This window comes from Fukomys damarensis, unplaced genomic scaffold (genome assembly GCF_012274545.1).
Source record: "Fukomys damarensis isolate Sample0158 unplaced genomic scaffold, DMR_v1.0_HiC HiC_scaffold_38, whole genome shotgun sequence".
Lineage (NCBI taxonomy): Eukaryota > Metazoa > Chordata > Mammalia > Rodentia > Bathyergidae > Fukomys > Fukomys damarensis.
Window position 1 is genome coordinate 34,590,163 of NW_022900950.1, and position 13,176 is coordinate 34,603,338.

Below are 13,176 nucleotides of genomic sequence, written 5' to 3' on the forward strand. Positions count from 1 at the left end.
TTTCAATTTCACTGAAAACTTTGAAGAGTCATGGTATTAGTTCTTCTTTAAATGTCTTGTAAAATTCAGCAGTGACTCCATCAGGGCCTGGGCTTTTCTTTGTTGGTAAGTTTTTAATTACATTTTCAATTTCACTCATTGTGATTGGGGTGTTAAAATGTTTTTATCTTCTTTGTTCAACTTTGGTAATTCATAAGTATCTAGAAATCTGTCCATTTCTTCTGTGTTTTCCATTTTATTAGAGTACAGGTTCTCAAAGTAGGTGTTCATGATCCTCTGGATTTCTTTCGGATCTGTTGTGACTTCGCCTTTTTCATTCCTAATTGCATGGATCTGAGCCTTTTCTTTCCTTTTTTTGATAAGATTAGCTAAGGGTTTGTCAATTTTATTTATTCTTTCAAAAAACCAGCTCTTTGTTTCATTTATTTTTTGTATCGTTTTCTTAATTTCAATTGCATTGATTTCTGCTCGGATCTTTATAATTTCCTCTCTTGTTCGAGCTTTGGGTTTTTCTTGCTCTTGTTTTTCTAGGAGTCTAAGTTTCATCGTTAAGTTGTTTATTTGAGCCCGCTCTGTTTTCCTAGTGTGGGCATTCAATGTTATGAATTTTCCACGTAGAACTGCTTTCATTGTGTCCCAAAGATTCCTGTATGTTGTATTGGCATTCTCATTTATTTGTAAAAACTGTCTAATTTCTTCTTTAATTTCCTCTGTAATCCATTGATTGTTTAGGAGAGTGTTGTTCAGTTTCCATGTGCTTGTGAAGTTTCTATAGTTTCTTGTGCTATTGATGTCTAGTTTGATTGCACTATGATCTGATAATAAACAGGGGATGACTTCAATTTTTTTGCATTTATTTAGACCTGTTTTGTGAGCCAGTATGTGGTCTATTTTGGAGAATGATCCATGTGCAGCCGAAAAGAATGTATATTCTGGTTTTTGGGGGTGGAATACTCTATAAACATCTATTAAGTCCATGTGTTCCAAAGCTTGGTTCAGTTCTATTATTTCATTGTTGATTTTCTGCCTAGTAGATCTGTCAATTTGTGATAGTGGGGTATTTAAATCCCCCACTACAATTGTATTAGTGCTTATTTGGTTTTTCATGTTACTTAATATTTGTTTTATATAGTTGGGGGCATTTATATTTGGTGCATATATGTTTATGATTGTCAGCTCTTCCTCTTGAATTGTTCCCTTTACAAGGATGTAGTGTCCTTCTTTGTCTCTCTTAATGAGTTTTGGTTTGAAATTTACTTTATCTGAGAATAAGATTGCTACCCCTGCTTTTTTCTGGACTCCTGACGCATGGAGAATTGTTTTCCATCCTTTCACTTTCAGTCTATGGACTTCCTTTTGCACTAGGTGTGTTTCTTGTATACAACATATTGTTGGATTTTGCTTCTTAATCCATTCTGCCAATCTGTTTCTCTTGATTGGTGAATTGAGGCCATTAACATTGATGGTTACAACTGATATATTTTGACTTATTCTTGTCATGTTTTTGTCCATTTGTTGACTCTTTTTACTTTTTCTCCCATCTCCTTTTAGTTTATTGCCTTGCCTACTTGATTTGTTCTGTTGGGCCTCATGTTATTGTGAACTTCGTTGTCCTTTTATAGGATATTGTTTAGAATTCCTTGCAGTGCTGGTTTGGTGTTTATGTAATTTATCAGGTGCTCTTTGTCATGGAAGTATCTTATTTCCCCATCTATTTTGAAAGAGAGTTTTGCAGGATACATCAGTCCAGGTTGGAGGTTCTTTTCTTTTAGGACTTGGAATACCTCACTCCAGGCTCTCCTTGACCTAAGGGTTTGTGTTGAAAAGTCTGCTGTGATTCTAATGGGCTTTCCTTTGCATGTGATTTGTTTCTTTTCTCTTACTGCTTGTAGTATTTTGTTTTTCTGTTGGATTTCTGGAATCTTGATTATTGTATGTCTAGGTGTAGATTTTTTTTGATCGTGGCTAGTTGGGGTTCTATATGCCTCACTTATCTGTGTGTCTAATTCTTCCCTTCTGTTTGGGAAGTTTTCTGTCATTAATTCTGTGAAGAGCTTTTTTATGTCATTTGCATTTTCTCCTGTTTTTTCATGAATTCCTATCAGTCTTATGTTATTTTTCTTTGTATCATCTAGGAGTTGTTGGATTGATTTCTCATAATCCCTTACTGTTTTTAAGAGACCTCTTTTTTCACAGTCACTGACTGCTATCCTATCTTCTATGTCTGAAATTCTATCTTCGCAATCTTTTATTCTGTTGCATACACTTTCAATAGAGTTTTTAATCTCCTGGATATCTGTTTGAATCTGTTTTATGGATTCCATTTCTTTCCTCTGTTGGGCATTCATTGCTTCCATTTCTTTCTTATGCTGAGTCTTCATGGCTTCTATCATGGTCTTGAGCTCATCTATTTTTATGTCAGTTTCTTCTCTAGAGTCTCGAATCATGACTTCCATTTTGCTCATCATCTCTCTGGTTAACTGGGAAATTATTTCTAATTTGAATTTTTCTAGAGCCTGATTGATCTGTTTTGTTACCTCCTGTGCTATGGGTCCAGGCTGTCCTGTTGGTTTACTAGCAGACTTTTCTTCCTCATTTGTCCTACTACTTGCCATTGGTGAACTGGAAATCTGTTTTTGTGTCTTGCTTAAGTGTTTTCTCATTTTTATTTTTATTATTGGGTTGTCCTTTAATTTCTGGGTATTACTTAAATCTTCCTAACATAGTTGCATTTTAGCTTTTGAGTTTCTAATGACTCACAGACATCCTCACTTTCATAATATCAGAGAAAACAACTCTTTAAATCAATCACAACCCTTTATCCCAATTGACACATTCAGCAGCCCAATAGGATCAGGCACAGCTTGCAAACTGACCACTTGTGGTAGTCATTAATGTATCACCTTTAACTCATGTGAATTAAATTAATTTCAAGAAGCAGTGCATAACATGTTTGAAGTGAATATGCTTTTCAATAAAGCATCTTTACCATTTAGGATGGGGTGTTAGACTTAGAACAAGAGGATTAGATAAGTGAAAGAATTAGAGCAGGTTTGAAGTGAGTGCAGAGGATGTAGAATTACCTTACTATCTTTGCAAAGCTATTAACTTCAGGATGAATAGAGAGAGTGCAGGAATAAGGACAAGAATATATCCCCTTAATAATAACAGGCGCTTGCCTTCCCTTGAAGGTACAGAGCCATGAGTGAGGTAAAATGACTGGAGAAAAGAACATAAAGAGAAACCCCTCCTAAAAGCAAAAAATAATAAAAGAAGTCTTGTTTAGGGCCGGAACAGGAATAAAAAGGGAGATGAAGGATAATATGGTGGAGCAAGAGACTGAGTTGGAGAGAGAGGACAGAAAAAAGAAAGAAATTTTAGGGTGGAATGAGGAAAAGAAAAAAAAAATAATTTGAGGGGCTTCTTTCAGACTACGTCTCTGTTGGCATGTTATACCACATGTACAGCCATATACAGAACCGAATGCCCTGGTCTCAGCTAGCCAATGGCAGTTCTCCATGACTGAGACTGAACACAGTCCACAAGGCCTAACTTGAGCTTCCCTACCCTCAGGGTTGAATTCCACTCAGTTCTATTACAGGTTTCGCTGCCCCTTCTTTAAAGTTGTTCAAAGTTGGGAGCTCAGAAAACTACCCTTCATGAGAACCTATGGCTCTGCAGAGTTGGTCTAAGGACTGGCCCAATCAGGAGGTTTGAGAAAGGGGCGGTCGTGGGGGTGTTTCAAGGGCGCCCGCACAGCTACCTTCCTTACTGGGTCTGTTGTTGTGCACTCTAGGAGGTTGCGCACCCACTGGGTGATCTCAGGCAGGCAGGCAGCTGAAGAGACCCCCTCCAGGGATGGCCCAATCAGGAGGTTTGAGAAAGGCGGTGGGTCATGGGGGTGTTTCAAGGGCACCAGCATGGCTACCTTCCTTACTGGGTCTGTTGTTGAGCAGTCCGGGAGATCGCACTCCTGCCAGGTGATCTCAGGCAGGCAGGCAGCTGAAGAGACCCCCTCCCTCCATCATATTTTCTAATTTTCCAAAGTTTCTAATTGACCACAGTTATACAGCTAAGCCAAGAGTCAGAGTAAGAGGTTGTTGAAAATTACCCATAGAGAGTGTGAACCATTTGTTCAGTTTACCACAATGAACAGTAAGATTTTGATAAATCTTGTCTGCAGAACATCAGTCTACACTTCTCAGATCTTGCTTTTAACATCTGATGGCTAGAACTCCAGAAAGTATGGCTAAATTTGGGCCTAGCAAGGGGTAGAGTTACATGTGGCAGACAGGAGGTGCTGAGCTAAGCCCTTAACCCCCTTTTTAAACTTTTTTGAGTCTTGTTAAGTTGTCCAGGCTAGTCTCAAACTTGTCATTCTCCTGCCTGAGCCTCTCAGACAGCTATTATATTTGAATTAAAGGCTTTAAAAAAACTTTGTTTTGAGACAGGGTCTCATTACGTAGTTCAGACTGGCACTGAATTCACTATATAGCCCAGGCTGGCTTTGAACTTGAGATGTTTCTCCTGCCTCAGTCTCCCAAATGCTGGAATTACAGGCATGCACCACCATACCCAGCTCCAAAAAGCCTTTTTTTAAGCCTAAATTTATTTTGCTCTTGAAAATTACTGGTAAAATTGTCTAGACCTTTTTTTACTCTTCTTCAATGATGATTGGTGATCTTCTGTTTTGCTTTTGTTTTTACACGTGTTTTCACAATTGCTGTGACAAAATAGCTAAGGTAATCAACTTTTAACTCACAGTTTCATAGGTTTCAGCACATGATCCAATGGCACAGTAGTTTCTGGTCTGTGGAAGCACAGTACATCATCACAGCAGGAGCATGTAGTAGAGGAGGCCTGTTTGGAAAACAGGAGAAAGGAAGAAAGGTGCCTGGGTCACGATATTCCCTTCACAGGCATATCCCCAATGTCCCCAGGGATCTAATGCCTTTCCATCAGAACCCTTCTCTTAAAAGTTTCACAACCTCCCAGTAGCACCACCAGGCTGAAAACCAGGGCTTTAACACACAGACCATTAGGGGGCATTGCAAATCCAAATTGTAGCAATGATGTAGGTTCACCGAATTCTCTATAGCTACCCTCTTTTCCTCTTCATCAGAAATTTGCCAAGAAATGCTTTAAATTTCAGTCCAGACAACCACCCCAGACTTTCTGGAGTTGCTCTCTGTTTTAGAATCTTACAAAAACTAGATCATACTTTTTTTTCTGAAGCTATAGAGATAGCCATTTAAGAAATAGATTTTCAAAGTGATACTTTATTCGATTAATTAGTCAATTCCCCTGTCCAGAACGAGAAATTATTTGTAAGCCACCCTGACAGAGGAGACTTACAGTGAGAAGAGATGTTGGATTGTAACAATAGGGAAGTTAATTTGCAATGCAAATGAGAAGCAGCAGGCAAATGAACCCTTATGGGAAAACCACTCTAATCATAAAACCACTGCTTTGGGGGGACTGCATTGTAAGGACAAGCAGAATCACAGCTCCATATAGCATGTTAGGGAATTATCCAGGTAGTTTTCTATGAAATTACATTTAAATGAAACAAAATGCATCATTTGGCAATAGATAATATCTAAAAATTGAATCCATAATTGCAAACTGAATTATTTATGATTGTCACCATATAGCTATGATTGTTTGGATATAAAATAGTCAGAATTTTCCCTCTGTTTTTATTTGTAGGAAAACAAGTCATTCAAGCTTTTTAGTGATACAATGTGACTTGCTGTCAATGGTATTTTCAAGTCCTGCCAAGCACAGGAGTACCCAGAAGGGACATATGTTTTCTCTGCCTTGTGTTCCAAATTTGCCTTAAAAACTTGCAATTATGTGAAGGCCTGATTTATATTTTCAAGGAAAAGCACAATAATGGCCCTGTTCTTTAGCTGGCTGTTTCTCCAAAATGTATTTATGTTACTGCCTTTTCAAAAGAAGTTGGCTAATGATTATTGGATTTTCATTTTCTGCCATGACATATGATAATTTGATGAGGTCTGTGAAATTTAAGAATTGATTTCTTAAGTGTGATACAACCTTAGTTAATATAGGTTTAGACCTCAATTGCACAAATTTGTAGTCACCTTTAATCTTTTTCCTTATTGTTGAGGAGGGTAGAAAAAGGGGAGGCAGAAAGTGTGTGTATACATAGCCAGGAGACAGAGATAAGTAGAAAGATGGGGACAAAGTACAAAACTTATGTGGCTCCAGGCAGCTATGAGTGTGTTATGCTTGTATCTCCAGGAAGTCCAGGATGGGGTGACATATTTGTTGGGGTTGGTTCTGGGGAGAAGTTGTGAAGGCAAGAAGTGAGGTTTTTTTGGTCACATTTTATGCTTAAAAGAAAATTATTGTAAAGCCTTTCATCAATTATATACTCACAGTGGCTTTAGATTCTTGATCTTCATTGTTGTTATTAATGATGGTATCTCTGTACTCTCTCAGCATCATTTACTATAAATTTGTTGAATGAGAGGAAAATTAGTCTCTTTCTAGACTGGGGAGCCCCCTCCTGGGAGACAAGGCATTTTGTTGTTGTCGTTCATTGTTCTTTGTTCAGAGAAAGGTGAAAGGCCAATTCCATAAAATAACGTAGTTAGTGGTCAAGTAATTATTACAATATAGAATTTCAGAAACTATTAAAGCTTAGGGGAAAAGACATTTGGGTGTGGTAGAATGAGGAAAGTTTGTGTAGGGACACTATACATTCAGTATTTTGCTTTTTGTTGGAGGGTAGTGCTTTTTTTTTCTTTTGTTGTTTTTTTTGTTTTCTTTTGTTTTTTGGAGGTTTTTTTGTGTCATTGTTGTTGTTTGAACCTGTGAAACACAGGTTCTCACTGTGTTTCACAGGCTGGCCTCAAACTCCTGGGCTTAAGCAATCCTTCTGCCTCAGCCTCCAGAAAAGCTGAAACTATAGGCATGCACAAGTGTGCCCAGCCATTGCACTATGTATTGATTGCTTTGTGAAAATCTACAGACAGTTAATTTAGTAATAAACATGCTTTATGTAACTTATGGACTGATAAAGTGTTTATATCATTTATTTAGAGTGTATACTATGTGAAAAATCAAGACAATAGAATGTCTTCTTTATAGCTTTCTGATTTTAAAAGAAATAATTTTCAAATCCTTAAAAAACTTGTTGAACCTCCTGGGATTTATATTCTGAGTCTAGGAGGAGAAGTCACATGCATTCTCCTAGAGGCCTTGCCTTATTAATAAGCTCGGGTCCAGATATAGATATAGATAGATAATAGATATATATACACATATGCATATAGATATACATATAGATATAGATAGATAGAGATGATATCAATTTTTATGTTTTTTGAGCCTGGTAAACTTTTTTTGCTGTTGTGGGTTCTGGAGAATGTTTTGTCAAGGAAAATTCCAAATCTATTCACTGGTGATGTCAAGTAGCCCCTCAGTTTGATAGAACCATTTTGGCCTGCATCTAAATACTGTTGAGATCTTCCCCCTGTCGTCTTGAGATAGTTAGCTCCTGAGTTCAGTTCTTGCTAGAAGACATGTATAGGGATTTTTCAGAATAGACTTCAGGCTTAGTGTTTCTCCATTCCAAAATCAGGTTTCTAATTCTGTTCCTCCATGAAAACAAATCAAAAGTAACTGTTGGATCATTCAAAGTAGAATTTGAAAAGTGCTTTTATTTTAGAAAACAGTGGCTATCCCAGTAGCTATGGGGTCTGTCTGACTTTTATGTACCTTTGAGGTTGGTATACACAGCTTTTATAAGATGACCTTCTCAGAGAAAAGCCAATTTTCTCCTCTATCTTCTTCAAGCCTAGTAGCATAGTAAAAGAACATCAGAGTTCAACTTGGTTGTACCTGCTAGTAACAGTTTATTCATTCCAAACCAGAAGCTTGGGAGTTTTAGCTAAAAACAGCTGACCAAAAGAGAATACTTTTTCCTAACATTAAGAGTAGCAAGAGCTTCAAAACATGTGTCCCAGAAAAAAAGGTGGCAAGGTAGCAAGTTCCTTCTTGTTTCAACCCAGAAGAGAAGGGACGGGGACAGAGGAAGTCTAATGTTCAGGATCCCTGGACAAGGGTCCTATCCCTGGAAAGAGTCTTTGGAATGTGATGTACAAAATATTTTCAGTCTTCCTTTTCTAGTTTCAGCTGTTTCTGATTTTTTTTTCTTTCTTTTTGCTTCCTCAAGCAAATGTTTATCCTTCCTCCTTACTTCTCATTCTGTCTCCACCTCCTCTTTCCATCCCAGGCCAGCTGGAGTAAAGACGTAGAACAATAAGAGTTGAAATAATCTAAGAGTTTCTTATCTAAGATTATCTCACTAGTTTTAGAAAAATGGAAATTATGAGTTTCTAAAAATTAAATTTTATGAACATCACTGTCGGTGTTTTATCATTTTACTTTACTTTCTTTTTGTCTTCATAAGATTGAACATCAAGTGACCCTGGAAGAACTACAAAATCTGAATGCACTATTTCAGGTAGGAACTGGCCATGTAAACTTTTAAAATATGCATCTGAATAATTTTATTCTCTTTTAGAAGTTGGGTGTTTTTTTTTCAGTATAAAGTACAATCCTTTTAATTTCTATAAAATAGCACTGAAGAATAAAATTTTGACTGTCATTTCTTAATGGAATTAGAAACAAATTGTAAATGCATCAGAGAAATGAACAAAAAAGTTAATATGTTTATGTTGACTGAGTTTAGGTAAGTGTAATTAGACATTCAATCATTTAGGCTCTTGATTTTAGATTAAACAAAATACCATTACATGTTTCTACCTAATTATATTCCCCTTCCTCCCCGTCCTCATTATCTCCTCCTCCTTCTCCTCCTCCTGCCTCATCCTCCTCTTTCACTTGCTCCTACTTTGTCTCCTTCTTCCTCTTTGTTCTTTTTTCCTCTTTAAGGAGCATGAAAAGAGAGGAAGACAACTGCTGGATATGGAAACATTCAAAAGCATAATGAAGCAGAGTATGAAGTCCCAGAATAAAGTAAGTGGGTTTTCTAAATATTAGATCACTGAAACCACCATTAAGGCTTTAACCATGTGACGAGTTAAGTTTGATGATTTACCTATAAGATCGCTCCTCTCTAAACCATGATTTCTAAGACTCATCTGATTTACTGAAGAGTTTATGTATGAATTACTTTTCTCATTGCTGAGACAAAATACCCAACATCCAAAGTTCAAGGAGGAAATGTTTGTTTTGGCTTGCAGTGTGTAGAGGTTTCAGTCAGTAATTGGCTGGCTCCGAGGCAGGGTGTGTTGGTGGAGGAGAAGCAGGAGGGAGCAACAGCAAGCAGCCCTTTCCCTTTTATCCCATCCAGGCGACAAGCCTTTTGGATGGTACTACCCACACTCAGGTTGGGACTTCCACTACCCACACCTAGAACTACAAAAACGAATTAGTGGACAAACCTAGTACCACATAACCTTAATCCCAGTATCACACCCTTAATCCACATTCATACATCCTAGATCCAGTCACATCTGAAAAACCCCACCTATGAGTATATTAGGCTTTAGGGAGACATCTAGATACAAGCCATCACAGTTTATATGGGAAGATACTTAAAAATTACCTAGTATACTAGACCAACAAGATATTTAAAGACTTTTCTTAAAAGGAGGGAAAGGACTTTATTAGATCATTGATAATTTGTATATGGATTTTCATCCAGTTTTGCACTGTACCCATGCCCTCAGTCTACTGGAATTAGTATTTTAAACATTTTTCTCTGCCTTATTATTTAGCCTAAAATATGAAATCTTAATAAGATCTTGCACATATTATAAGATAAAATACATATTATAAAGGGACACTCTGAGCTTTATTTGTCAAGATTTCAATTACATCTTATTATAGAAAAAATATTCAAGTTACAGCTCTACGATCCTGTCCCCATGTTTGAACAAAATGTACCCTTGTCAAACTGTAGGTTAATGAAGCCATTAGCTGCTTCTTCCAAGTGCAAAGTCCCTGGATCTGATGGCTGTAGTAGAAGTTTAGATGTGTTTAGAGTTTCACTTTCTGTGGGAAGGGAATATCATAGCACATCTATTTTTAGAAAGTCTCCCTGCCTTCTCTTTTGGCTGCCATGACCAAGTAAGTACCTTGGGCTGGGTAGTTTCTCTATAAGAGACTCATTTCTCAATGTTCTGAAGGCTGGAAGTCCAGGATTAAGCCACTAGCAGATTTGTTTTTTAGAGAGCCCCTTCCTGACTCACACACTCCTTTCTGTGTCCCCACCTGGTGGAGGATCTGGGGTGTCCTTTTGGGGACTGTTTTTTATAAGGGCATTGATCCTAATCACAAGGGTTACACTTTCATGAGGTGTAGGCCCCACCTTCTAAAACATCACTTTGGGAGTTAGGATTTCAACAGAAGAATTTTTGAAGAAAAGAAAGATTCAGATCATAGCACCTCTATTTGTATAAAGTGAAATAAGGAATTTTTGTTGGAAAGAAGAAATTTTTTTTCTCTCTCATTGAGTTTATTGGTACATTTTAGGTATATAGTAAAGTTACATTCATCATTGGGATCTTGTACCTTTACATAACAGGTCATGGTTCTCATTTTTTCCCTCCCTTCACCCCCTCTTACCCTCCCCTTTTACAAACACTTTATTTCCATTTTTTCATTTTCTCGCATTTTTTCTTTTCCCTTGTTCCCTTTCCCCTACCCTTCCCACTTTCCCTACACCTTTAGCCCTTTTCTTCCTATTTCACATGGTCAATTATCTCATTAGGATCTTATGTACTATTATAGCTTTTCACACCAGAGCAACTATTCAGTATTTATGTATGTGTGACTTATTTATTTCACTTAGGAGTATATCCACAATATGCATCCATTTTCCTAAGAATGAGTCTAATTTATTGCTCTTTATGTCTGAATAATATTCCATGTTACAGAAAAACCACATCTTTATCCAGTCTCCAACTGATTGGCAAATGGGCTGTTTCCAAGCTATAGCTATTACAAACTGTGCCACTATAAACATAGGTGCACACATATCACTGTGATATGATTCTTTTAATTCTTTTGGAAAGATACCCAGCAGAGGGATGGCTGGGTCAAATGGAACCTCTAGTACCAGCTCTTTGAGGTATGTCCATATTGATTTCCATAGTAGTTGCACCAGTCTGCACTCCCACCAACAATGGAGAAGGGTTCCTTTCTCCACACAAGCCCACCAACATTTGTTTTTGGTTGATTTCTTGATTGCAGCCATTCTTTGTGGCCATCTCGGTATTGTTTTCATCTGCATCTCTCGAATGACCAGGGATATGGAACATTTTTTTCATACATTTACTTGCTGCTTTTATTTCTTTGTCTGAGAAATATCTGTTCATTTCAGATGCCCATTTTTTAATCCAGGTCTTTATGTTTTGGGGGGGGCTGATTGTTTTTGAGTTCTTTATATATTCTAAATAAGAGTCCTTTGTAAAAGGAGTAGCTGGTTGCAATTTTTTCCCACATTGTAGGTTGTCCCTTAGTTCTGCTGATAGTTTATTTTGCAGTGCAGAAACTTTTTAAAAAGATGAGATCCCAGTTGTTGATTTTTTCTGCTAGTTCCCCTGCTACTGAGGATTTGTTCATAAAGTCTTTGTCTATGCCAATGTCTTCAAGAGTTCTGCCTAACTTATCTTCCAGCAAGTTCAGTGTTTCTTTTTTAATATTAGATCTTTAATCCACTTGGATTTTAGTTTAGTGCACGGTGAAAGATAAAGGTCTAATTTTAATCTGTGGCAGGTTGAAATCCAGTTTTTCCAACACCATTTATTAAAGAGACTATCTTGACTCCAGTGAGGATGGTCAGCTCCTTTGTCAAAGATGAGGTAGCTGAGTACATCTGGAGTTGTTTTTATATCTTCTAATCTATTCCACTGATCCTCAGGTCTGTTTCTTTGCCAGTACCATGTCATTTTTATCACAGTGGCTTTGTAGTATAGATTCAAATTGGGAATTGTCATACCCACTGCCATGTCTCTGTTGCCTGGGATGGCTTTTGCTATTCTAGGTCTCTTCTGGTTCCAAATGAATTTTTGGATTCTTTTTTCTAGTTCTGTGAAATATGGTGTTGGAATTGGCATTGCATTGAATCTGTATAGCAGTATTGGTGGTATGGCCATTTTCAATATGTTGTTTCTTCCTACCCAGGAGCAGGGGATATCTTTCCTATTTTCTTATATTCTGTTAGATCTCTTTTTTCAGAGTGCTGTAGTGTTCAGTGTAGAGGTCATTTGCTTCTTTCGTTAGATTGACTCCTAGATACTTCATTTTTTTGGATGCTATTGTGAAAGGAATTGTTTCCCTAATTTCTTTCTCAGTGAGTCTTTTATTTGTGTACAAGAAGGCTATGGATTTTTGAGTGTTGACCTTGTATCCAGCTACTCTGCTAAAAATGTCAATTAAGTCTAAATTTTTTTGGTGGAGTTTTGGGGTCTTCAATGTAGAGTATCATATCATCAGCAAATAATGACAGTTTAACTTCTTCCTTTCCTATCTTTATTGCTTTAATTTCTTCTCTTGTGTAATTGCTGTGGCTAATGTTTCCAGAACTATATCAAAGAGGAGTGGTGATAGTGGGCATCCTTGTCTTGTTCCTGATTTTAATGTGAAGGTTTTCAGTTTTGGGCCATTTAATATGATGTTGGCTGTTGGTTTTTCATAGATAGCCTTTATTAAGTTCAGATATGGACCATGTATTCCAATTTTTTGCAGGGTTTTTATCATGAATGGTTGTTGAATTTTGTCAAATGCTTTTTCTGCATCTATCAAGAGGATCATATGGTTTTTGTTCTTGACTCTGTTTTTATAGTGTATTACATTTATTATTGAGTTTATTGGTACATTTAGGGATACAGTACAGTTACATTCATTGTTGGGATCATGTACCTTTACATGGCAAGTCTTGATTCTCATTTTTTCCCCTTAGCTTTGCCCTCCCTTCACCCCCTCCACCCCTCCCCATCTACAAACACTTTATTTTCATCTTTTCATTCTCTCACATTTTTTTCTTTTCCCTTTTTGTTCTTCCCCTACGTATCACACCTTCCCTACACCTTTAGCTCCTTTCCTCCCATTTCTAAATGTCAGTAATCTTATTAGAATCTTATGCATTGTTGCAGAATATTCACACCAGGGAAA

General features: G+C 37.2%; 1 protein-coding gene across 1 annotated transcript in view; it reads left to right on the plus strand.

Annotated features, from left to right (window-relative positions):
- LOC104862195 overlaps positions 1-13,176 on the plus strand; it is a 149,939-nt gene that overhangs the window by 19,333 nt on the left and 117,430 nt on the right. Inside the window, exons 4-5 of the mRNA XM_010623960.1 lie at positions 8,444-8,497; positions 8,929-9,012. Coding sequence (XP_010622262.1) covers positions 8,444-8,497; positions 8,929-9,012 — 138 coding nt within the window. The remainder of the gene's footprint in view (positions 1-8,443; positions 8,498-8,928; positions 9,013-13,176) is intronic.